This window comes from Chelonoidis abingdonii, chromosome 6, assembly GCF_003597395.2.
Source record: "Chelonoidis abingdonii isolate Lonesome George chromosome 6, CheloAbing_2.0, whole genome shotgun sequence".
Classification (NCBI taxonomy): Eukaryota; Metazoa; Chordata; order Testudines; family Testudinidae; genus Chelonoidis; species Chelonoidis abingdonii.
The window spans coordinates 129,783,680-129,808,005 of NC_133774.1; the positions used below are offsets into that span (position 1 = coordinate 129,783,680).

General features: G+C 44.5%; 2 protein-coding genes across 3 annotated transcripts in view; one reads left to right on the plus strand and one right to left on the minus strand.

Moving 5' to 3' along the window:
- The window catches only part of LOC116823861 (glyoxylate reductase/hydroxypyruvate reductase-like), a 16,634-nt gene extending 3,244 nt beyond the window's left edge, over positions 1-13,390 (plus strand). Inside the window, exons 2-9 of one of the 2 annotated variants that reach the window (XM_032778749.2) lie at positions 4,657-4,787; positions 5,813-5,885; positions 6,394-6,510; positions 7,247-7,335; positions 8,935-9,039; positions 10,091-10,226; positions 11,117-11,247; positions 13,096-13,390. In XM_032778749.2, the coding sequence (XP_032634640.1) occupies positions 4,657-4,787; positions 5,813-5,885; positions 6,394-6,510; positions 7,247-7,335; positions 8,935-9,039; positions 10,091-10,226; positions 11,117-11,247; positions 13,096-13,217 (904 nt within the window). In that variant the 3' untranslated portion in view covers positions 13,218-13,390. The remainder of the gene's footprint in view (positions 1-4,656; positions 4,788-5,812; positions 5,886-6,393; positions 6,511-7,246; positions 7,336-8,934; positions 9,040-10,090; positions 10,227-11,116; positions 11,248-13,095) is intronic. The other variant, XM_032778750.2, reaches the window with a different exon arrangement.
- Positions 13,391-19,007: 5,617 nt separating this feature from the next.
- ZBTB5 (zinc finger and BTB domain containing 5) lies at positions 19,008-24,028 on the minus strand. The gene has a single exon (XM_032778751.2). The coding sequence runs from the start codon at positions 24,026-24,028 to the stop codon at positions 22,001-22,003; it is 2,028 nt and encodes a 675-aa protein (XP_032634642.1). The 3' UTR covers positions 19,008-22,000.
- Positions 24,029-24,326: the final 298 nt, after the last annotated feature.

A 24,326-nucleotide genomic window follows, 5' to 3' on the forward strand; every position in this document is an offset into this window, starting at 1 on the left:
GCGGGGCCCGGCCCGGTTCCCCCCTTCCCCGGGGGGGCTGCAGGCGGGCGGGGCCCGGGCCGTTCCCCTCCCCCGCGGGGCCGCAGAGACAGGCGGGTCTGGTCTCCCCCACGTGCCGGCCGCCCGCGAGCCTCGGCCCGTTCCAGCAGGCGGTTCCGGCGGGGGTGGGCCGTGGGACTCTGCGGGGCAGGGGGCTGCCCATGGGCAAGGCGGGTTGGGCCAGACTCGGCTCGATCTGAGCGGTGCTGAGCAAGCCCCGGCCCTGTGGGAGCCGGCAGCGCCCAACTGAAGTGGACTCTGCACCCGGAATTACCGCTGCTGGAACAAGCCCGTCCAAGCTGTGTCCTGGCCAAGTCCCTCACCATGCCAGTGACGGGCACCCGCGTCCCCGAAATGGCGCGCGGGTCCGTTCCCATTGCTGAGACCAGCAGGCAGAGGGGTGGAGGGATAGCTCAGTGTTCAGCATTGGCCTGTAAACCCAGGAGTGGGGGTTAATCCTTTGAGCCATTGGATGTGGTCCTGCTTGAGCAGGGAGTTGGACTGATGATTCCTGAGTCTTTCAACCCCTGATCTCTCTGAACACCTTGGCAAATGGTTTGTTGCAGGGTTCTTGTTTTCTGCCATATGGTGAGACACCACAGTCCTCACCCATCATGGCCCTGCAGGTGGCTGGGGCTGTACAAACATCTGACCAGGAAAAGACGCACTCTGCCCCAGTGATTGCCTGGCCTACGAAAAGAACCTTCTGTGCCTTGCCTTAGAGAGAAGCATCCACCAATCGGGAATTACAGCGTTTGGAAAGGTAACAAATATTGTATGCTAGATTTCATCACTCTGTACTTGCGTTTACTACGCCTGCGAGGTTCAAAGACAGAGACCCCAGCCCGAAGCGTTACAGCCTATTTCACGACATAGAGTGATTGTCTAGCACTGCGCTGCGGCGATGTTCTGTGCCCCGTGGGTAGGGCAGGTGTTTTGAAACGGGATTGTTGTGTGCCACCTATTTTACAGCAGTTCTGTTTCGACCCTTTCACCATGCACAAACCTGTCATGCTCAGAGTGTTTGTAATGGTGTGGTGGTTTCTTTTTTCTGTAAATGAGTGCCCCGAGTACCGAGGCTGAGGCCCGAGAGGGACCGAAGAGATGGGTCGTGTTACAAGGGAAGAAGAAAAAACTGCTACGGACTCTTCTGTCTTAGAACACTTCTGGAAAATATTGTCCTTTGAAACCTTCTAAGTCCCACTGAACTTTTCAGATAGGGATTTAGGCTCCATAAATCACGTTAGACCCACAGATCCAATCAGAGAATAAGACCCTAACTCCGCCTTGACTGTTAGAGATTTGGCTGGCACTTTGAAAATTTTTCCAGAACCCCTCTTTCCCTTCCTGTGGACTAAAAAGATTCGCTTTTAAAAAAAATACAAAATATTCTGCATTTTTTTCTAATTTTAACCATTGATCTCCGAATGCCCGGGTCAGGTTGAGCCTTTGATTCCACAGAAGCAAATGTAAAAATAACAATAACTATGCTGTGCATAGATATAGCCAGCAAAGTGCCCAAATTCAATTGTGTAAACACTTGATGAGCATAGATCCTAAATTTTATGACCATGGCTAATCAGTTGACAATCAGTGGAATTACTATGTGCATAAATTATGAGGCCATCCATGTGTTGGTAAGGATCAGGGCCTAAGTTATGGTGCACCAGGGGATCAATGAACAGTATGGAGGCATTGTTATGGTCCATCCCTCCTCTCTCCGCTATGGCGTTGCATGATTTTAACGCTTATTGATATGTACATTATCCTTAAATCAGCGTTTTTACTATCTCTGCCTTCCAGTACTCCCAGCAAACATTCAGAAACCAAACCTGTGTTTCTATTAAAATTGTTTCTAACTAGGCTCACTTCCCCTCCCCTCATGCCCCCATTATTTTGTCTGTTGCACAAGCCAAAGGGCAACAGTGCTAAAAGAATTCAGTGCCTCCCCAGCTACTGGTGTGGCTGCACCAACGCGATTCCCTTCTCCCTGGTGCACAGGTTCTGAAGCTTAGTGTGTATATCGAGCATCGAATGTAGCCTAAAGATGAGTTTCGTTGTTGTGTCCCTGTTATTCTTAAAGTGTTGGTTTTCTTACATATATTGGGCAAAAATCCGTTCTGGATAGAATTGCATGACGGCCCTTCACCCAATACACACACGCTAGGCATGGCAGTGAACGGTGCACGTGGTCTTGTTTAAACTTCATTCCACGGCTTCTGTAAAGTGGTAGGCCCCCAATCTGATTTGCAGTAATGGTTCACAGTAGCACACTGTTGGGCACCGCGGGACTACCCTAAGAGCAGTAAAAACCACTCCTTTTAGCAAATACTCGAAAAGGGAGGCAAACATCGACCCGGAGTCACAAAAACCAACCTTTCAGAAAGAGCTGCGGGGCAATGATGCAAGCTGTCGTGATTTAAAAGGCTGGGTGCTATGTGGTCAAGCCCTCCCCGTTAGGTACTTGGTAGAAGTCGGTATGCACAAATCAGACAGAGAACTTGTGCCATTAGAGCTGTAGACATAATACCATCCACAGAAGGCCACTACCTGGGATAGGAGCACTAATTGCTGGGTGTGCAGAGTTCCTGGCTATCCAGTCAGTGCCAGCCTGTCCCAGCTGGGGCCTTGTAGGAGCAGGGCAGGAATGCTGGCTGTGAGAAACTCAGTGAGCAGTTGTTGCTGTGATGTATAGTGCCTGGACTTGAGTCAGGAGACCTGGGGTTCTTGGGATTTTCGGGCCCTGACTATGACAAGCTTTAGTGTTTGAATTCTGAGGTGTTTTAGGAGGTTAGATACGAAAGTGATCTGTTGAGCAAAGGGGGTCACTTGCCACACTTACTCTGGTGCCTCCAGTTCCTCAAGTGATAAAACAATGGAACGATAAGACTGACATTGTACAGACTGTGATTATGAGTGGAATTATCGCGGCTTTTACAGGAGAAGCTTTGCAAGAGAGTAATTAATTCCTCGTGGGAATCGCCTTGTGGCTACATTATTACATACGAAAGTGCTGCCCCGCAGTGCTTTTGAAGGTGAGTGTGTCAAAGCCGCAGCGCTGGGAGAGAGCCCTCCCAGCGCTGCTTGTAAACCACATCCCTTACGGGTGAAAGATGAATGTGATAGCGATCGCGAGCGCTGGGAGCCGCGGTTCGGCCGGACAAGCGCATGCCGCACCCTCTGATTACGACTGGACCTTGTACCCTATTCGACAGCCAGCTCTGCAAATCTTGCGAGGCGCTCAGCTGGTGGGTTATTGGTTCTTCTCACAAGTCCCCCCAGTTGTCTGGCAGTACTGTGAAAGGGTGGGCCGAAGTCCTTGTGCGGCGAACAGGAAGGCCTCAAAGGGTCCATTTATGTAGCTGGAGGCGCCAGCACAGGGCTCTGAGGACAGATAGGTGTAATATGACTACACGATCACCGAGCTCGATGGGAAATAGATTTTTTGAGTTCTTCCCAGAAAAAGAAAAAAGAACAAAAAACGTTTCCCCATGCATATTTCCCCCCTACAGTTCCTCGATATCTCCTTGTCAAATTACTAGAAATGGGCCTTTCATTACCACTACAAACAGCTTTCTCTCCTGCTGATAAAAGACTGCTTACTTACACTGATCACTCCTGTCATCCATGGTGCTGCTGTCCATACAACCCAATTGGTTTCATGGTATGTGTGTGTCTAATCTTCCTACTGTATTTGCTCCACTTACATGCTTCCTTGATTTTGAAACATACGTGGGGCTGTAAAGACGCCTCACTGGAAAAAAAGCTACTAATAGTGTCTCCCAACATAAACTTTTTAGTTTTCAGCGGATAACAGCCCGGTGCCAGGCATTAGCTAAGCTCCTACAGCATCCTCATGTTTACTTCCTCCTAGAGGTGGGATCTGAATTTAACCGAGCTCCCATGCCGATTTGCCGAGATGCCCAGGTTGGGGGACCAGGTGGCGGAAAGGTCCATGGGAAATAGGCAGGAGTCAACGGCTCGCCTTGCCATCAGGAGGCATAGCAGCGCACAGTCAACTTGTGGAACTCCTTACCTGAGGAGGTTGTGAAGGCTAGGACTATAACAGCTGTTAAAAGAGAACTGGATAAATTCATGGTGGTTAAGTCCATTAATGGCTATTAGCCAGGATGGGTAAGGAATGGTTTCCCTAGCCTCTGTTTGTGAGAGGGTGGAGATGGATGGCAGGAGAGAGATCACTTGATCATTGCCTATTAGGTTCACTCCCTCTGGGGCACCTGGCAGTGGCCACTGTTGGTAGACAGGATACTGGGCTGGATGGACCTTTGGTCTGACCTGGTAAGGCTGTTCTTACGTTCTTATGACCTTTCATGTGCCAGTTCACAGGTGGCTTGCGTGTGCTACACAGGACATCATGTGGCTGTGTTTTAGTAACTGTGTACCACTGTCCTGGGCTTGTGAAAGGAAAATCCACAAGGGAGGAAAGGAGGGAATCCTAATCTGCCTGCCTAAAATAAGAGCGTGTTTCTCACTCTATTTTGTTGACTTCCCTTGGCAAACACAGTACAAATACCTGGGGCAGTATGCAGCGCTGGCTTGAAGAGGGCCTCTTTCTCATGCTTTAATGTGATTTGTGACTTTCATGTATCCTTGTAGCTGCAGCATCCAGCAATGGGATTCGGACGAACCTATCCCGCGGTCAGAATTGCTGGCGGGGGTGGCTGGGAAGCATGGTCTGCTCTGTCTCTTGTCTGACCGGATAGACAAAGAGGTCCTCGATGCAGCAGGTGGGTATGGACGGCGGCTCTCTTGTGAATGGCTCATTGAAAAAGACAAGACATACAGAATTGGATCTGTGCTGCCCAGATCTCTGTCCCAGTGTCTCGCCTTCACAACCCCTGAGAAGCGGATTGGCTGACCCTTCCTTTGCTGACATGCCTTAATACGAATCCTCCGCTTCAATTCCACCTCACGCTGTCCCTCCATCATGGCAGCACGGAGTTGTAAGACACAAAGAGATGTGTCTAGGTCCCTGGTATCCACTGGCCAGAAATTCAGGGTCCAGTGAACCTCACTAGCCAGAATTCACTGTCAGTCCCTTTTGGAGGTGTGGTTTTTTCCCCCTGCAAGAAGAAACTTCTCAGCCTAGCGTAGAGTTCCCCAGAAAATTACCACTAAAGAATGACATGTGCCCATCCTAGTCAAAGAGAAGAAGCTAGGAATATAGATGCAGCATCTTTAAAGAGACTTTTCCTTAGCTAAAGGGACACTGTCAACTTTCTTTGATGTTTTTGGCCTTTAAAAAAATCCTATTTCTGGCAAATCCTCCTGATTTTAGTTTCAATTCCTTTAAAAGTTATAAGGGATTTTCTGCTTCCCTTCTCAGTTAACGTTTACAGGATGTCATGTAAAAAATCTGTTCTAGTCCAGCAGAAGTTAGGAGCTTGATGCAGAAATGACTGGGCGATATTCCCTGGCCTGTGTTAACATGAGATCAGCTCAGATGGCCATAATGGTCACTGTGGCCTAACTCTGTGAAATCTCAGTGAAGGAGAAACAGTGAAACTGACTATGCACAAAACACTGTCAAATGCCCAGAGTCAGCTGCCTGAAAAAGTAGTATTTCGGTTTTGCTTTAGTGTCAGCCCTGTTAGATGTTTCTGTTCATTAGAATAGATTCCAAAGATTCAGACAATTACAAGCTGGTAATTGTAAGACATTTTTATCCTTTCATTTTTCCATTGTTCTATTGTTGTGTTTCGTTCTTTTTAAGCTCTGTAGGTTTTGAGGGTTCTGTCTTCATGTTTTGCAGGGTCCAACCTTAAAATAATCAGCACTTTGTCTGTGGGTGTTGACCATCTGGCTCTAGAAGAAATTAAAAAGCGGTATTGTTTGCTCCTTTGTGTGCTAACTCTTAACTATGGAAGGCATTTTCTTCCGTTATTTGCTATGTCCCCTGCCATTCTCTTGGGTGCAAGAAATGGAGAACTGTAAATTGAGAGAAACCAGCTGGAACAGAGGATGGGTCGGCTTGGGGGTGAGGCATTGCACTGGGACTCAGGGGAAACGTTGGTTCGGTTCCCAGTTCTACCACAGGCCCTAGATAGCTTTTAAAACGTGACCCTCAGTCTCTCTCTGTACCTCAGTTCCCCGTCTGTACAGTGGGGATAAGAGTACTGCCCAAGCTCCCAGCGGGGTTATGAGATCAATGATTGATTCATTATTATTTGCTTAGTACTCTGATAATATGGTAATAGAGGAACCTATATGGAAAAAATGCCCAGCAGAATGAAGTGTAATACAAACAGGATTTCGTCCACATATAAACAAACATGCAAACTAGCATTTCACGTGTTAACACTTGGGGACCGAAATGCTGTGTTTGAATTGCAGTGGGATCCGTGTGGGATACACCCCGGACATCCTGACGGACGCCACGGCCGAGCTCTCGGTAGCTTTGCTCTTAGCTACATGTCGCAGGCTGCCGGAGTCAGTGGAGGAAGTGAAGAAGTGAGTATTTACAATTTAGAGCTGGCTTCTGAGCTGTGCAACGTCAGTGAGAATCTGGAGTAACTCCACAGACTGTGCTTGATCAATCCTGGACCCGAATACACCACAGTAAAGGCAGTTCTGCCCTGAGAAGTTTCAATGGATGCAGTTACAGTTACTCTGGATTTGCACTGGACTAGCTGAGATCAACATCGTTCTGTGAGCCCAGTGAGTTAAGTACAATTATCTTGCACCTTAACAAAGAGGCTGTTTTAAGTCCTAAATCTAAGGCATAACTCTGCCTGCTTAGGCAGTGATCCAGCTAGAGCGTGTGTGCGGCCTTAAAGGAGGTGAAAGTGGCCTCCTGAAGAGTCTCCTAGACTGTTCATGGGGTCTCCTTGGCCAGAAGAGAGCAACTGGAAGGGCCCTGCGCTGGCCCTGCTCCCAGTGAGGGAAGGACGTTGGGGCTATGGCCAGAGTACACTGCACAAAGGGGCTGTGGGGAGTGGAACAAAAGTTAGATCAGTCTTGAGGCTGCTCTAAATAACGCTAAAGGTGACTTAAAGCAGGAACATTATAGAGCCTATCGCTTCATGCTAGCGCCATTCAGACTTGTTCATTTCTGGTTTCTAGGGTGCTAAATGTGACATGGGTTGTGAAATATTTGTGCCATTCGTCAGGTCCATATCCAGACTCCAAGCCAGCCTGGAAAATGGAATCGGTCTCACATCTGTTTGTATTTCACTTTCTTTTGTAGTGGTGGTTGGACAACATGGAAGCCTCTGTGGATGTGTGGGTATGGGCTGTCCGATAGCACTGTAGGAATCATAGGGCTGGGAAGAATAGGTGAGTGTATTATACTGTGTAGCTATATACTAGTATTTATTTCCCAATATTGGGAGCACTGTTGACTGACATAGCAATGTGTGTGCGTGTAAGGTATAATTTTCCAGAAGAAGACACTTCACTGCACGCACCCCTCCCTCTGGGGAGGGGATGAGAGAACAGATACAGGCCAGCTGTCGTTACTTAATGCACTAGTGGAAGGTGCTCAGATACTATGGTGATGAACATGGTACAACTACTTACATAGAATAAAACGGTTGATTAAAATAACGAGCTCAGTGATCAGTAAGAAGATGTTTAGCTCTTCAGTGTGTACTCTCTCTAGCTTTAATATTTTCCTCAGTTTTATCACGGCCAGAAACTTTCTTCTCTTTGCCTTTGTTTTTTGTGTGCATGTGAACATGTCTAGCCCCCTTTCCTGCAGAGAACAACCCAGGACTCAAGTGTTCTCTTTCTTGTTCGTTAGAGAATCGATGAATCCTGGATGTAACTTTCAGCCCCTATGTTCACTCAGGCTTTTGTTGAACAGACATTTATGCTCTCACCCGTTAGGTGGGGAATTCACAAGTTACTTCATTCTTTGTGTTTAACTTTGCCCCATGGTAGCGGTGCTGGACACATTCACAGAAATTGCAAAATTAATAGAGAGAACTGTAAAGGACAAAAAATTCTGAGGACTTTCAAACCAGTGGCTGATGGGACACTCGCCCATTCACCTGCCCTCCCAGGAGCCAGAGGCTGACTGAGCAGGAATCCATCTCTCCATCCTGCTAATCAGTGTGCGATTGCAATCAGGCTTAGACCTTAAGCTGTAAAACATTCACATTTCCACCTTATCGGGCTCCTAAAGCAAACTGGACTTTCTCTTGCTTTATTTCAGTTAAACAAATATCCCAAAGTCCATGGTGCTGACTTGTCTGTTAGCTTGTGGAGTTGGTCAATGGATTTTTTTTTTTTCCTTCCTTAAATTTTCTCTCTAAATCTGAAGTGACATTTTGATGTCCCATCTTTCTCTTTGCTGCAGCCGCCTTACCAGTCGAAAATTCATTCACTTCCCACGGAGTGAATGAGAGCATGTTGCCTCCAAAATGAATGTTAAACCTCAGAGATGATCCTAACTGGTGCAGTCAGAGTAATCTCTTAATGAAAGTGGCAAGTTTCATTGCAGTTGAGTGAACAGTGGATGCATTCTGTGGCCTTGTCGAAAGATGCAGGAGTAATACACTCAGTTTTGGGCTGTCAGATTGCAGGGTTAGTGGTTTACTTCCTGCAGTGCTTGATGTAAGGCTAGGTCTACACTGGGCGGGGGTCGACCTAAGATAGGCAACTTCAGCTACGCGAATAGTGTAGCTGAAGTCAGCGTATCTTAGGTTGATCTACCTGGCCGTGAGGAAGGCGGCGAGTCAACCGCTGCCGCTCCCCCATCGACTCCGCTTCCGCCTCTTGCCGATGTGGAGTTCTGGAGTCAATGGCAGAGCGATCGGGGATCGATTTTATTGCGTCTACACTAGATGCGATAAATCGATCCCCGATAGATCCCGGGCGGGTAGTGTAGACGTACCCTTAGTGTGCAGAGATGTGACCTCTTCTTGTTTTTAGGACAGGCAGTGGCACGCCGTTTAAAGCCATTTGGGGTCAAGAAATTTTTGTATACGGGAAGTCGCCCAAAACCAGAGAGCGCCATGGAGTTTCAAGCCGACTTTGGTAAGAGACATAAATGAAACTGGAAAGACGGCTCTGGAAACAAAACTTTCTTTGTAAGTGCAGAATAACAAACAGTACAAATGAGTTGATGCAGGGAAGATCTTGTCCTTGGGTGTGGTGATTGGAAACTTGAAGGCTTCCTCAAGCATAGCGTAGCAGTGCTGAATTATTATTAAGGTCCCACAGAGTGGCTGGTGTTTGAGTGTAGAGCGCAAACACATTTAGTATGTTGTTGATTGAAAGTGGTGATGATATCATGAGTGAAATTCGGACCCCACTGACTTCAGTGGGGCCAAGATTTCGTCCCAGACCTTGTAGAAATAACTAGCAACTCCCAAATGAGACTCTCTCCAGATATAGTCACATTTACATCAAATATTTGTTTTCCTTCCTATAATAATACCCATGCTCTCTACTGTGCCTTTCTGCATATTCAAACTCATTGATAGACTTTGTCCTGCAAAGTCCTAAGCTGTTGCCCAGCTGTGACTTGCATTTGGAAAATAAACGGTTCCAAAAAAATCAATTTCTATTGGGGTCAATCTTTTGGTTTATAAATCCAGTGAACTCTACCTATTCCTCGCCTTCCATCCTTGGGTGAAAGCTGAAAGAGTTGTCAAATCTGTCTTCAGGCCTTGGAGAACTTCTAAATGTTTGTTTAAAATATTATGGTAATATTTTGCTAACTAATGTGTGCCACCCCAGAAATGCACAATGCAGATACCTCTGGGGTGGAAGACTGACTTGCTAAGCATGTGTGAATTTCCTCTTTTGGTTGATGAAACCTTGTCTATTATTTTTTTTTTAAAAGGTCCTTTAAAATATGGCACCCTGTTCCTATGTTGTTTTTGTTTGGGTTTGGTAACCCAGTCATGGGGTGAGATTAGCAATGTCTTCCTGAAGCAGAAGTCCTTCACTGATGACTATTTAATGGACATTGGGTAGTTCCTAAACTAGTTAAAATAAACAAGACCCACCTTTGCTCCCCTGCACCCCCCATCGCCTCCCCCCGGAAACTCATGACGTGTTTTTGTTTGGTTTTTTCCCCCAGTCCCACTTGCCAAGCTGGCAGAGGAGTCAGACTTTGTTGCTGTTACCTGTTCCTTAACTCCTGACACTAAAGGAATGTGCAACAAGGATTTCTTCAGCCGAATGAAGAAAACGTCTGTGTTCATCAACACAAGCAGGTGAAAATCTTCACCGTCACCTTAAACAAGACTAGATTGTGGTGAAAAAGGAAAAGGCGGTGATATTCAGATAACTGATATATGGGTGTTATGGATGTCAAGGGATTACGCTGAAATTGCCGTAGCCATAAGGGGCACGTATTGGCTTGTGGCACCAACTCTGAGCTCGGGCTTGCTAGCCTTGTAGCTTGGCCTGCTGCGACTGTCTTTTAAACGGATACTATATATTAATGTACACCAGAAAGTAACTTTTCTCCCCCTTAGAGTGGAGTCCAGCTTATATCATGGGATTATTGCCACTCTAAAAGCTGCAAAGTGGGCGCCATCTTGGATTCTCTCTTTAATGGGAGGAAGTGGCTGTGGCCGTTCTCCATGGTGGAAAAGCTTTGTTTGTGTTGGTGATAATCAAATGGCCTTTCTCCCAGGAAGGGGTACATGGGCTGTCACCATGGAAGATAGGAGCTGCCTGGAATTTGCCAGATGCTACGGTTCGATCTACGTGGATGTTATAGCTGAGGGTTAAAACTGTGCTTAAGCACAGTTCAAATTATGTGTGCCCAAATGGCGTTCCAATGCAATGGGACACCACAACCGGGTTTGTACCTGGGTACAGTGACTGTTACGATAACCTGTTGCAGAGCATCGAGAGAGCAGTTAAGCAGAACCTGCTCGTTAGTGGTGTGAACAATGGGCACAAAGTGACATACAGAGCTGACTATTCCTGCCTAAGGCCAATGGGGCAAATGCTCAGGCAGGTGAGTCGTTCCACTGAAGCCGGTAGGACGACTCGAGTGTGTAAAGTTAAGCACGTGGCAGTGTTGTGTCCCATGCTTGTCTGGCTTACTAGTAACAATACCTAGCTCTTGTATAGCTTAAACTGTGTTTCTTAGAGGAGCAGTGGTGAACCAGGAAGACCTGTACCAGGCTTTGGTTAGTGGCCAGATTGCAGCTGCTGGTCTGGATGTCACAACCCCAGAGCCGCTGCCTACAGACCACCCTCTCCTTTCCCTGAAGAACTGTGGTAAGCCACCGTCTTTGCAAACAGCAGCTGTTTGCACCTTCTCATACATTCTACTTCCTGCATTTCTGATGGGGAGGCAGTGGCTTCCAGTGGCTAGAGCAGGGGGCTCATGTAGTTCTTGCTATTCTGTTTGCCACACTGACCTGACGAGGAATTTCCGTCCTGGTGAGCTTGGCATGGTTCGTGTCTAGCAAGGGTTTAAGATGAGGGGCTAATTAGTCACAGGCAGGGAAAGCCAAACCATCTGTGCTTAAGTAAGCTGCTCATAGCACTGAGCCATAGGAAGGCAATGTGGTAGAGGGGCATTGAGGAGGGAGAACCTTGTCAGCTGAGTGTGTTACTTAAATTCAGGGCAAATTTTAATGAATTCAAATATATTTGGTCATTTGCAAACATCTCACTGACTGATCTCAGTATTCCATCCGCTGAGAACTTAGACCCCATTTCAGCAAGGGACTTAAGCACGTTTCCTAGCTTTGAGCACGAGTAGTCTCCTGAGCGTCAATGGATTGGGACCTTACTGCTCAGATACCAAGGTGATGAGCATCTTAGTAGAGCTGTCAAGCCAATAAAAAAAATTAATCGCAATTAATCGTGTGATTAAAGTGATAATAGAATACCATTTATTTAAATATTCGTGGATGTTTTCTACATTTTCAAGTATATTGATTTCAGTTACAACGCGGACTAGAAAGAGTACTGTGCTCACTTTATACTTTTGTTTTTTACAGTGCAAATATTTATAATAAAAAAGAAATAGTATTTTTAATTCACCTCATACAAGCAGGGGACCTGAGTTAGTGAACCAGGAAGACCCTTCCAGTCCTGTGTTCTTGTCAAACAGTGAGATGTTAGATTGGGTCTGTTTAGTCTGGCGAAGAGAAGACTGAGAGGGGACATAACTGTTGTTACAAGGACAAGGGACAAAAATTGTTCTTGTGAACCTCTGAGGATAGAAGCAGCAGCAATGGGCTTAAACTGCAGCAAGGGTGGTTTAGGCTAGACATTAGGAAAAACTTCCTGTCAGGGTGGTTAAGCACTGGACTAAATTGCCCAGGGGGTGGTGGAATCTCCATCATTGTCCAACCTGCTCTTAAAAATCCCCAAACACCTGTCACGGATGGTTTAGATAATACTTAGCCCTGCAATGAGTGTAGGGGACTGGTCTAGATAACTTGTTGAGGTCCCTTCCAGTCCTATGATTCTATGTTAGGAACAAGAGGTCCTAACATAGATGAATGGGGAAGAAGGGAATGCCCCATTAGTTGTAAAGAGGTAGCTTTCATACTACATAAAGGGTACAAGATCACAAATGCTTTCCATCTCCCCTTTTAAAAGCATTAAGCTTTAAAATGTATTATTAATTTCATTGACAGAGCTGCTCGGATACCAAACCCATCTGGCATGTAGCTGTGACACCAACAAAAGCAAGGACACTCTGGAGTTGGCTTTCACTCTCTCTGACTGGAAACTCCTTGCTCTTCTGTTCACTCGTGAAGCTACAGCCAGCACTGCTAATAGACCATAGTTTGTGGAGATGATGTAATTCTGGAAACCTGGGGTGAAATCCTGGCCCCATTGAAGTCAGGGGGGAAACTGCCATTGGCATCAGTGAGGCCAGGATTTCACTCATGGTGACTAGGATAAAGCCACCAAACTCTTCTCCCATGTTACTCCATAGCTGGCGCATTAGCTCAGCTGTTCAGACCCATCCCACATGGAGACTAGTTACAGAGACGTGGCACAAGAGAGCCACCATAAAATGAAAGTGTACATGCTAGAGTAACAAGCATACTGCTTTGGTGCACAGACCAATCTCTGAAGTATGTCTTCTCTCCCCCTGTATAGTGATTTTGCCTCACATTGGAAGTGCTACCTATGCCACCAGAAGCGCCATGTCTGTGCTGTCTGCTAACAACCTCCTGGCTGGCTTGAAAGGGGAAAGTATGCCAAGTGAACTCCAGCTGTGAAGAGAAGAGAATCCCCAGAACATCGCTAGCTAGGCCAGGTCATACCTTAAAAATGACCATTTTCTCTTAGCCCAGAGAAGCAGAATAGATCCTGACTCATTCCTGCTGTAAAGTTGGTGTATGCGTCTCTGTCGTTCTGCAAGTAGAAAGTATTAAACCAGGCTTGAGTAACACACAGTTGTGTGGAAGCGGTATGTGTATTGTGCTATTTCTAAGAGAAAAACTGAACGCTTGTAAGACTCTGGAGAGCACATAACCGTATGTGGATGGAAACTCAAGAGATCAAAGAGAATCTCACTCCCTTTCCTGGAACAGTTGGGCCCATTTTCACAAGAAGGCAACAGTCCTAATCAGATGGGTGGCTTTATTCTTTATGGATCTGATAAAGCAAGACTTAATCGTACTTAACGTCAGATGTGACCCAGTGGCCGGCATGTTACGTGCCCCCCTCCGTGTCTGATCTACAGAGCATATGGGTCTGTTATCGCTCTCAACTTGAGAGCAAAGCTCTGTAGCTCAAGTTGTAGAGACTCATGATTTTAGCGGTGAGGGTCCCCAGTTCAGTCTCCAGGTTGTCAGCTCAGATGGCAGGTATCGCATTAGCATATGTCAAATGCCTCCATAGGGGGCTGCTAGACAGTTGAATCTCTGGATTAACTAAAGGTGGCTGAACACAGTGAAATTCAGAATTTCCAATAAGAACATTTCCTACTATGCAGCAACTATTAATTCTGCTTTAACCCAAGTGCACAGAATAGTTGAGAGGAAAATTAAATCTCCCAGGAATGAGTTTCTGCACATGGGATGGGCTGGGATCTGCAGGTTTTTCTTATTCTTCCTAGAGAAGGTCTGCATATTCCTTAGAGTGGGATGTCAAATGGAGGCGCGTAGTCAGGGTGGGTATAATATAATTAACTATGTACAATTGTGTAATTAGATTCTGACCCTCTGAATTGCCTTGGGGAGTGTTGCAAAAAGTGGAAAGGCAGGTCCTGATTGCTGCAGGGGAAAAGTGCATCCCTGGCCCTGGCTCAGAGATCCCTCCTAGAGAAGAAACTGGAACTAGGTCTCATGATGAGTGACCCTGGGCTTTGACAATTGAGTCGAAGGCCTGGGTGAAGATTCCATTCCCCTGGCTCTGTCGTCTGTCTGCCCAGCCTGGGTGTTCAACTCCCCTTTAATGTAGAGAGCTAAAAAGTGACAAAAGGTTGTTTTCTGCCCATAAATGTAGGAGGTTGGATTCCTGTAGGATGACTGTGGATCTGGTGCATCCTTGTTTGACAGAAGCTACTGTGGTGTGAGACATCACTATTTAAAGGCATTCCTGATTGTTTGAGGCCATTTCATAGTGTTGAAGCTCCTCCATTCGTGATCCTTAGATGGATTTGTTCTCTGAATGGGCTCCCTATGCTTTGAGACCAGCGTTGGTTGTCACCACAGTTCTCTCTGGCTCTGCCATCGTGTGGTCTGATGCGTAGCTGATTTGCAGCCACCAGGATGGAGATTTCAATACTGCTTTGGGCAATGAGATTAAAGTAGATAGAGTTGATGGGTCTTGTGGATCCAAAGAAATCAGGAACTAGAGAATACAGGAAGAATCTTTCCCATTGCAGGACATCTGTGCAGGATACCATCATACGGAGGGATGATATCAGAACCCTTGTAATAAAGTTGAGTGATTGCTGGGGGATAGTATCTGTCATCCTGCATATCCTGTCTGTTAGAAGAACTTGGTGTAGCTCAGTATCTCTCATGACTTCCAAGTGTAACTTGGGCTGAACTAGACTCATTTGGCTGTCTGTGTGGTGGATGACAAAGCCATGCTGCTCTAGAACTTAGCTGTGCAGAGAATTGTCTGTTGTACTCATTCCAAGGAGTGGGACCTGATCAGAAGACCATCCAGGAAGCAATATGCCTGCACCCTCCTCTCTGAGAGGTTGGGATAACTAGCACCTGGGTAAATAGCCTGGGGGTGGTTGCATGGTAATCTATAGCCTTCTTCAGGCAGCTGTGTTTCATCTAGTTGGGGGAAGTTCAGGAGATCAAGAACCTAGATTTGGGACTCGCCTTTGACTCTTAATGCATAACCCAGGCAGACTCCATCCAGGACTCGTTTGTCTGACATGGTGTGGATGCAGCCAGATGCAGTTTTTTGTCACCTGCTCCCTGTCTGAGTGACCACGTCATGGGGTCAGCCTCAGGTCATGTTTGATTAAAAAATTGGGGTTTTCCAGAGTGATAATGACTGCCCCTGGACCTATTCCATCTGCCACGGGCTGGTTGAGTGTCCCTCTACAGATACTTAGAGTGGGGTACAAAAGGAGTAATGTGATCTGTAATAAATAAGGCCTACATTCTCTTTTCCAAGGACTTGGATGTGAGGAAAGTCATCTTTGGTTTTATTTAGAGGATCCTCCTGTGGATTTGTCAACAGGCTCACTGAAGTGTCTTGGCCAGAGTCTGTCTGCCATGAGCATCAGCCTTTTCCATGACCTTAGCCATAAGTGATGCCATGAGGCAGGGTCACATCCCATTGCCCTCACAGTGAATCTGAGGCTGTCACAGAAGGTGCCTGCTACAGAGGCTGCTGCTATAGCAAGATCTCTCAGAATGGCTCCGACACAGAAATATTTTCTGATTTTGAAAGGGAATCAGTCCATGGCAGGATGACTCAAGTAGAAGAGGTGGAGGCTGTGCATACCCAGAGGGGGTCAGAGGAAGCTTCAGAATTCCTTCTTAAGCAATCTGTATTCCTCTCTCTGTCTGGTCTCTGGGGGAAGAAATCACCCTTAACTGGGATCATCCTGCCTTACAAGGGATGAAAGGGCTGCATCCACATTTGGTAGAGTAACTAGGTCTGGACTGGATCTATGAACATGATACTGCATCTTGGCCAGCCTCTGAGCTCTTGTTGGGTTTGCACTCAGCCCTAATTACATTTTCCAGTGTTGCATAGAGAGGGAGATAGGTTTGAGATGTTGAACTCAGAGGAAGTACTTGAGTGGTTTCACTCCCTTTTCTGTCTAGATCTATTCTGTGTAAGTTCTTACCTTTTGATGCCTCCTCTTTTTGAGGTTCTTCTGGGGGGGAGGGGGGAGTTCAGTGGCTGACACTACTTGCCAGGATAAAACCAAAACTCCTCTTGAAACAACTTGCTTTGAGGTTCTTCCTCTGGGGCCGTTAGCTCAGATTCAGAAAATTGCCCTTCCTAGGAATGAGAAGCTACAGTGTCCTTCCTTGATCTTTTTGTCTTCCTGCTTCCTGCCTTCCTGTTTAAAGCCTTTTGTGCCAGGGGCTTTCTCTCCCCCTGAAAATGGAAGAGGAAGTGAAATAGTCCCTCCATCTCTTGCTCCTGTGTTTTGATAGGCAACAAAGTCTTAGCAATTGTGTCCGTTGGAAAGGGGTTGGCATCTCAACCAGTAAGCTATAAGCACACTTAAAATTGCCACATATCAAGGAACCAGTGGTGTGGGATGAGTAGGGTATTAACTGTAAGCGAATCTGATATTTTTATACTCTGCTAGCCTCAACGTTTCCTGGTTGAAATGTACTCAGCAGTTAGCAAATTTCACTTAATTAGATCATAGGTATCTGGTCATCCCGGGGCAGCTGATCAGATAAGTGGGAGTATCACAGACATTAAATGTCCAAGGATTTCTTGGTGTTTAAACCACCATCACCTGCACCATAATCCTGGTGTGGAGTGCACAGAGGCACCAGTGGCTTGTTTTTGTTGCCCTTAAGCCAAGTTTGCATGATAAGGAATTGACACTGGCAGATGGATCTAAATGTAAGAGACTCTCTTGATATCACTGTAGAGAAGCTACAGCCAGAGAAACCAAGTGACAAAGAGTGGTGTTATGTATGTTTAATCCCATTTGACAGAGAACTCAACAAATGTGTTCTAACTTGTCAAACTCTTCCAGTATTCAGCCTAGCATCAAGCTTTCCAAGACCTTTTTCCATGATACAGGAGAACAAGTTTAAGTAACATCAGATCCTTAAAACACACATTTGTTTTATATAGGTGTAAAATTCACATACAGCTTTCACTAAGGGCCTTTTAAAATTGGTAGGATATACTGTCTCCTATATGACAAACTGCAGCCCATGTTCACCACTTTTGTATGGTCATGATATATTTTATTTGAAGTATGCTGTGTATCATTTGAAAACTCAAGTTACAGCCTGCCATTGTCTTGGTAAACTATCACCATTGTACATGGAGCGATGAGATTTTACTATGTGATTGACAGCATATTTCAGGAACATTCTGGGTAATGCCCTCAGACTGTTTTTTTCCAAAGTCTAAAGGCACACTGGCACACCAGCTAGGTGCTAAAAGATGAAAATTCACCATCAGGGAAGTTGTAAACAAATTATTTACATTTCCCCAGAACAGCTGGCAGAACATGTATGCAATGGAACTGCTGATCCCATGACCCAGCAAAGACTTTTCCAGTACCAAGGGTTAATGTATAAGAAGGGGGAGGGAGAAAGCCTCTGGTCACCTCACCTCTCCCATGGTATCACTAAATATCTGAAGAACACTGAACTAAAGGGAGTGGTTCTAGGCTGGAAAAAGCAGGAGCCTGAGACATATATTGCATCTAATGGTGAAACAACTGATTTTGCTTTTAGAGTTAGCCTGGCTAAAGTCTAGAAATTAGTGTGGTTTTATCTTTCTCTTTTGTAACTAAATCTGACTTATGTCTTAGCACCTGTAAATCACTTAAAATCTAGCTTTCTCTAGTTAAATGTGGTTTACTGTTTTATCTAAACCAGTGTGTGTGTGTTTGTTTGAAGTGTTTGGGAAACCCACACTTGAGACAAGGGTGGTGCATATTCATTATCCACTCTTGGAATGACAAAGTATGAGTTAGTATGTTCTAGTGGGCCACCGAACAGCACAGGACACTTTTGGGGCAGGGGGTGGAGAAGCACACAAGGCTGGGATTGCAGGAGATGCTGGTGTCACCTTGTATCTGTTCATGGATGGCTGGCCATAGCACTCATGTGGAAATGACTTTATATGCTGGGGGCTGGAGGTGAACAGAGCCTGGAAAGGTTGCAATGTTGACAGTAAGGCAGTATAAAAGGGAATCCAGGCTGGAGAGCTAAGGGGACATAAGAGCCCAGCAATTCAGGTTACAGCCTGAAGAATGTCACAACTGATTCAGAATCTTTTTCTTCCACTATAGGCTTCTTGCCAGATACTTCCAGCTATTTACTTCCATGTAGCATTCTGCTTAAGAGAGGGAGACTTGGCAACAAGGGGCAGCATTTTTCAAGATAAATAAGGTCTTGTTTGTAATATTACAGGGTGGTATTTGTTTTATTTATTTAAATCTAAATAAATAAGAGATACCTATGCAAGGAGCTCAGTACCCTTGCATAGCATTAGCAATCCACTGACTTAAAATAATTCAATAGGAACTCAGGAATCATACTGTCAACCTTCTCCAAAAATACCCAGATGTGTTTTGCAGCATACCTGAAAGATCACCAAATTTGGACAGTTTAGAGTCCTCAAACCCACACACCAAATGCCCTGCCAGCCACCCTCTCTGCTTTATTACAAGAGGTTCAAGCTCAGACATTCCTGGAAAGGGCAGCTGTGGCAGTATGGTACAGGAAGAGAGAGACAAGCCCTCAGGTAAGCCAGTCTCATGTTATTTAGGGCTTTTTAGGTCATAAACTCCACCAAGACCAACACACCAACTCGTAGACCTGCTGCAGCCTATCAGTGTTCCAGTCAGGATTAAGTGAATAATGAAATCAAATCAGACATCAGCACAAAATGTAGTGTTTATTGTCAGACATATCTCATAACACTAGAAACATCAGAGAGCTTCAGATGAGACTGCACTATAGTGCTCAGCTGTTAAGTCTGAACAGAAGTGGGGTGAGGCTCTTTTTGTAATTATAGTCAGGTATGGAGATAAGCAATATATAATTTTACAAGATGGGTCAGTTTAGTACTGAGTGTTTAATTCTGAAATATTGCTTCACATAGGAAGACCAAGAAAGCAACAGCAGTCAGACATGGGTTACTGAAGCTGTAATATGTCCTTCTAGAAACACTATCATTTGATATACTGAAAATTAAGTCTGTTACATCTAAAAGATTCCCAATGTTTAATTTTTTTCTTTGTTGTTTCTGAAGAGAGGAGCCCTCCCTTACCACCTATGCCCTTTCACATAACCACAAACATATTATAAAAACTGATCCAGACATACAGTTAAATATAGGTTTCATTTACATGTTCATATTCATTCTTAAAATTAAGTGCATTGATTTCCCCACCCCAATCTCTGCTTTCTTCCTGTGAGTGGGAGGGTTTCAGACAGATGCTAGATAAAGAATACAGCTGGAAAATAGAAAATAGTTTTTGGAACAAAACTAGAAAAAGGCAAGAGATTAAAAAAAGTTAGGCAAGACATTAGCAATAAGGCAACACATCAACAAAATTAAATTAGAGAACACTGCATTGTAGTGATGATAGAGTTTTCATGGAGATGCAGCGAGACTGATGTAGTTCAATGCTGTTAGTCACTTGACATCAACATGATTACCACATAAAATGCAGAATTTTCTAATGTTATTCATGAACTTGGCACAGTTCCTTGGTGCCTTAAATAAAAAAAAGCCAGCAACTGTTGCCATTAAAAACCAGTCCTGGGACTGTGAGGTTTTAAAAAAAGTAATCATGTCATAACAGTTCCAAGTTCCTGCTTAACTTAGAAGCTGACATTGCAAATCAAATGTTAACAGCCCTTAAGCAGTTCTCACCACAAAGCAGGAGAGAAGAGTACATTTTACTTCTCTCTCAGACACATATCATTTCATACATATCCCCGTGTTTCTGTGGTACTGATCATGATTGTTTAGTTCCGATGTTTCAACTGTCTCAGTCACTCAAGACTAAACTAGCTACAGAACTGAGGAATAAGGATTTAATTTTCACCTTCCATTCAAATAAATCCAAGATTTTTCAGGAGGCCAACATCCCTATTAAAAAATAGCAAAGGTTTAATCAAAGTCAGACTGTAACTCCACACAGAATGAGTTTGCTACATAACAGATTGAAGATGAGGAGGCTGGGAAGTTTGCAAATGCTTTTTTATATTAAAAAAGCCCCAACTGCTGCTGCTGCAGATTAGCTATATTAGATGCTCATGATCTGTCTCTTTTGGATGTGACAGATGTGCTGAAGCACTAACCCAGACTCTGCATAAACAAAGTAACACTGGTCAGTAGAAGTGCTCCAAAATGTTAATAGAAACCCAGTTTGTTGAACTCCAGGAGTTAGTTCATGTGCATCTTAAACAAACAGCCCCCCCCCCCCCAACTGCAAAGAGTATTAGTTACAATGGTATCAAAGGAGAGGAAATTAAAATAAGATCTGTGAGATTCATGGGAAACAGATTACTGAACTTGTTTTACAAGGTATACAGTGCTATTTTTTAAATTAAATGTGTTGGATTTTTACTTGTGGGAAAGTACATTTATGATTCTTCTCTAAATTGAAGAATTAGAGTCAACCGCTATATTTATACAGAGAGGCATATGAATATGGCAAGACAGGCTCTCATTCCTGACTGTTCCTCAGATCAAAGCAATCCATGGTTGGGAGGACAATAAGTATATGGAGAAGGAAATTAAAAAGACTGAAGATAAGAGCATCAGAAAAGGATAGTCTGCTTACACAATAACTTGGATCAGATTGACTGTCAGCATCTGGAAAGGGTAAGAGACTATCTTACACAGTAAAAAGCCACCACAAATCATATCTCCCATTTAAAATAAAGTAGACAATAACAAGCTCTTTTCAGACATCTATGTATATGGAATTTTAACATATGAAATACAAGTTGGTTAAAATACTGCTAAGAATAGCATGTACAAAAACAGTACATCACTTATCACTCATTACAAGTTTTTACAGGGAAAAAATGGTGAAACACCTAAGAGATCTTGCTGTATTCAAACTATATATACATCTAACAGTCCAAACGCTACTTGTCTTGGACTCAAGGTAAGCACCTTCATAACAGTGTCCATTACAGGAAAACAGCCAAAAATACATTCAGAACCCCTACAACTATTTTCATAATTAACATTTTAAAGCATTTTGTGATAGACAGGTGTATGTATCCAAGATTGCATATCCTTAAAGAAAAACAATCTGCATTAGTAACAGTAAAGAGCTCTTTGCATTTTTGTTCATATACATAATGTATCAACTTATTTTACAAGTTATTTATTTAAAACACTTTCACAATTTTACAAAATTCCTAAAAAAATTTGCACTTCAGTTTCTCATCTCTGAAACGCGCTACTTTAACATAATTAGGAGCTGGCTACATTTTCACCCATTCCCTCCTATTTCTTCTCTCCCACCTCCCCCACAGCAAAGGAACTACTTGGTTTTAGGGATTGCATCCCCATGAGCCCAAGACCTGCATTCACATAATAATAATAATAATACTTAATACTTCTATAATGCCTCCTTCAGAGTATCTCAAAGCGCTTCCAAACAGTTGTTTAAGCCTCACAACACCCCTGTGAGGTAGGTATGGTATTATCCCCATTTTACAGGACCAAGACTTTTTTGGGGGGGTAGGGGGGGTCCCACGGTGGACACGATCACACTTAAATGTTTACTACAACGGCAGCTTCTTAACCTGCAGTCTTGAACAAAATAGTGTTAATATTCCAGACACCGTTCACATTCTTACAATTTGTATTGGCATTATTTGTATGGGCTTGGGGGTAAGGATTAAAGCAAAGTGCTGGGTAGGTTGCTGCTCTGCCACCGCAGGCAGGTAGTTTTGGAATGTTTATACAAATGGCTGGACTGGCTGAATCGTTTGCCACACTTCAAACAGGCGTAAGGCTTTTCTCCTGTGTGCACACGGATGTGCTTCTTACAGTCTGTTAAGGTCAAGAAAGTCTTGCAGCAGATTTTACAGGCATATTTGCGAGCACCTTCTACTACCAAAACATTGTGCTCAGATAAGGCCTTCTTACATTTTGAAAGAACATCAGCAGATGCCCTGGTCAACTGTGGTGGACCAGGCTGGGAAGGATGCCCATTTTCAAAAGAGGAACTGGTCCCATTCATTATCAACTGGGAATTAGGTGTACTATCTTGCATTTGGGAGCTCCTAACAGAGGTCACAACAGGCATTTTGGGGGCTATGCGACGGTAGCCAGGAAAGTTACTGGCTCCACCTCTTGGAGACCCCATCATTGCCCTTGATAAAGAGTGTAGTCCCAAGCCAGACCTTGGAAAGTCCATCCCAAACTGTTCTGCTGCCCGGTATCCAGAAGTCTGTACACATGGAAGACCCATTACATCCTGCATAGGTCTAACAAAGTGAGAGTCTGTAGGTTCATTAAATGGATTCTCGACATGAGAGACAGTAGCAGAGGAATGGCCATTAGTAGGCCCAGACTCTGGACTCATTAAATAAGAGGCATCTCCATCCATTCTGCAGTCACTGGTTGTATTTGGAATGTTGTCATCACTTTGATTAGCACCAAAATTGCCACTTCGGCTCTTATTCAGAAAATTTGAGATACTGAATGTAGACTTGTGTTCCAGGTTATTTGACACCTCCAAAATATGGATGTCACCAACCCTATCAGTACTAGATTGTGGGTCAGAAAAGCTACGATCGCTACTTTCCGGACTCAGTTCTATCTTTTCTGCACTGACTACTCCTCCTTCCACTTCAACAGACTCACTGCCTTCTGCTTGGGAAGTGACATCACTCACTTCATCTTGAGGCTCTGGGGAACTCAAGGGCTCGGATTTAACCACCACCCTCATGTGTTCTTTTTCATTTAGACTGATCTCTGGATTTTCACACTGAAAGTTGTTTTTCTCAGAAGTAGCTTCTTGGTCAAAGCTAGTTTCCACTTGTGTTGCTTGAGATGCCATGGACATTTGCGAAATGTTTCCTCCACTGTTGTCAGACTGACTGGGCACTTGGGCATCTTCTTGGGCACCAAAAGACTGATCAAACATAATGGTGTTATCCTCTGGATTATCAGTCACAACATCAGCTTTAGAATTGTCCACAATCTTCAGTGAATCTGGTGAAAAAAATTCTTCCCGTGAATGAACTACCGACTGCCCGCTCTCTGGGGCAACATCTGAAATGATGGACTCGTCTATGGTAGGCCTGATTCGCTGTCTGGCCCGGTCTTCAGAAGACTGTTTCCGTTTGTGGAGACGCCGAATAGGAAAAGTAGTGCGTTGTTCTATGTTACTTCTCATTGATGAGCTCATAGTATTTTGTTGTTCCTCTGTGCTCTGGGTGGAATTTAATGCAGAGCTCACTATACTTAGTCCAAGCTGCTGAAGCATGAAAGATCTTTGCATACGTGCATTTTGTTCTTGAACTCTATCGCTAGGTGGCGACATTGGCAGCGTCCTCGTAGTAAGGTAGTGTTTACATGCTTTAACAACAGAGTTCAAATGTAAGTGAGAAGCTGCCAACAAGACATCCATAACATTGCTCTCTCCGAGCATGAGTGTGGAGGTGTACATCATGTCAATCAGAGCAGCAAAGGCCTCAGCTGTCACTACCTCACTGTCCAGCTGGATCATGTTCATGGTCTGGTCTCCCTCTGCTACAGTAAAGAGAGCTCGAAAATGTGTGCTGCATGCTGCCAAAACAGAGCGATGGGCTTTGAAATGCCTGTTCCCCACCACAATGACACAGTCACAAAGTTGACCATGAAGACGCTGGTAGTTTAGCTGTTGAAAGATTTGCTCAAAATGTCCTGGAAAATCCATGATCCTACAAAATAAAATAAAATAAAAAAAAAAGGAAAATGTAATACAAAAATGGCTGACATTCTATTTTTATCACAATGAACCAGAGTTTAATATTGAATGCAGGTGGCTCAGAGGCAAACTATCAATAACTGATCTTTTACTTACCAGCCCCATATTACTATAACACTTATGCTGGCAACCCTGTGAAGAAGCATAGAAAAACTGCATCTTCTGACAGATTCATTCTTTTTTCAGGATTTTCTCTAATGTACTTCCTAGCTAAATATTGAACATATCAGCAGCTCAGGCTGTAGCA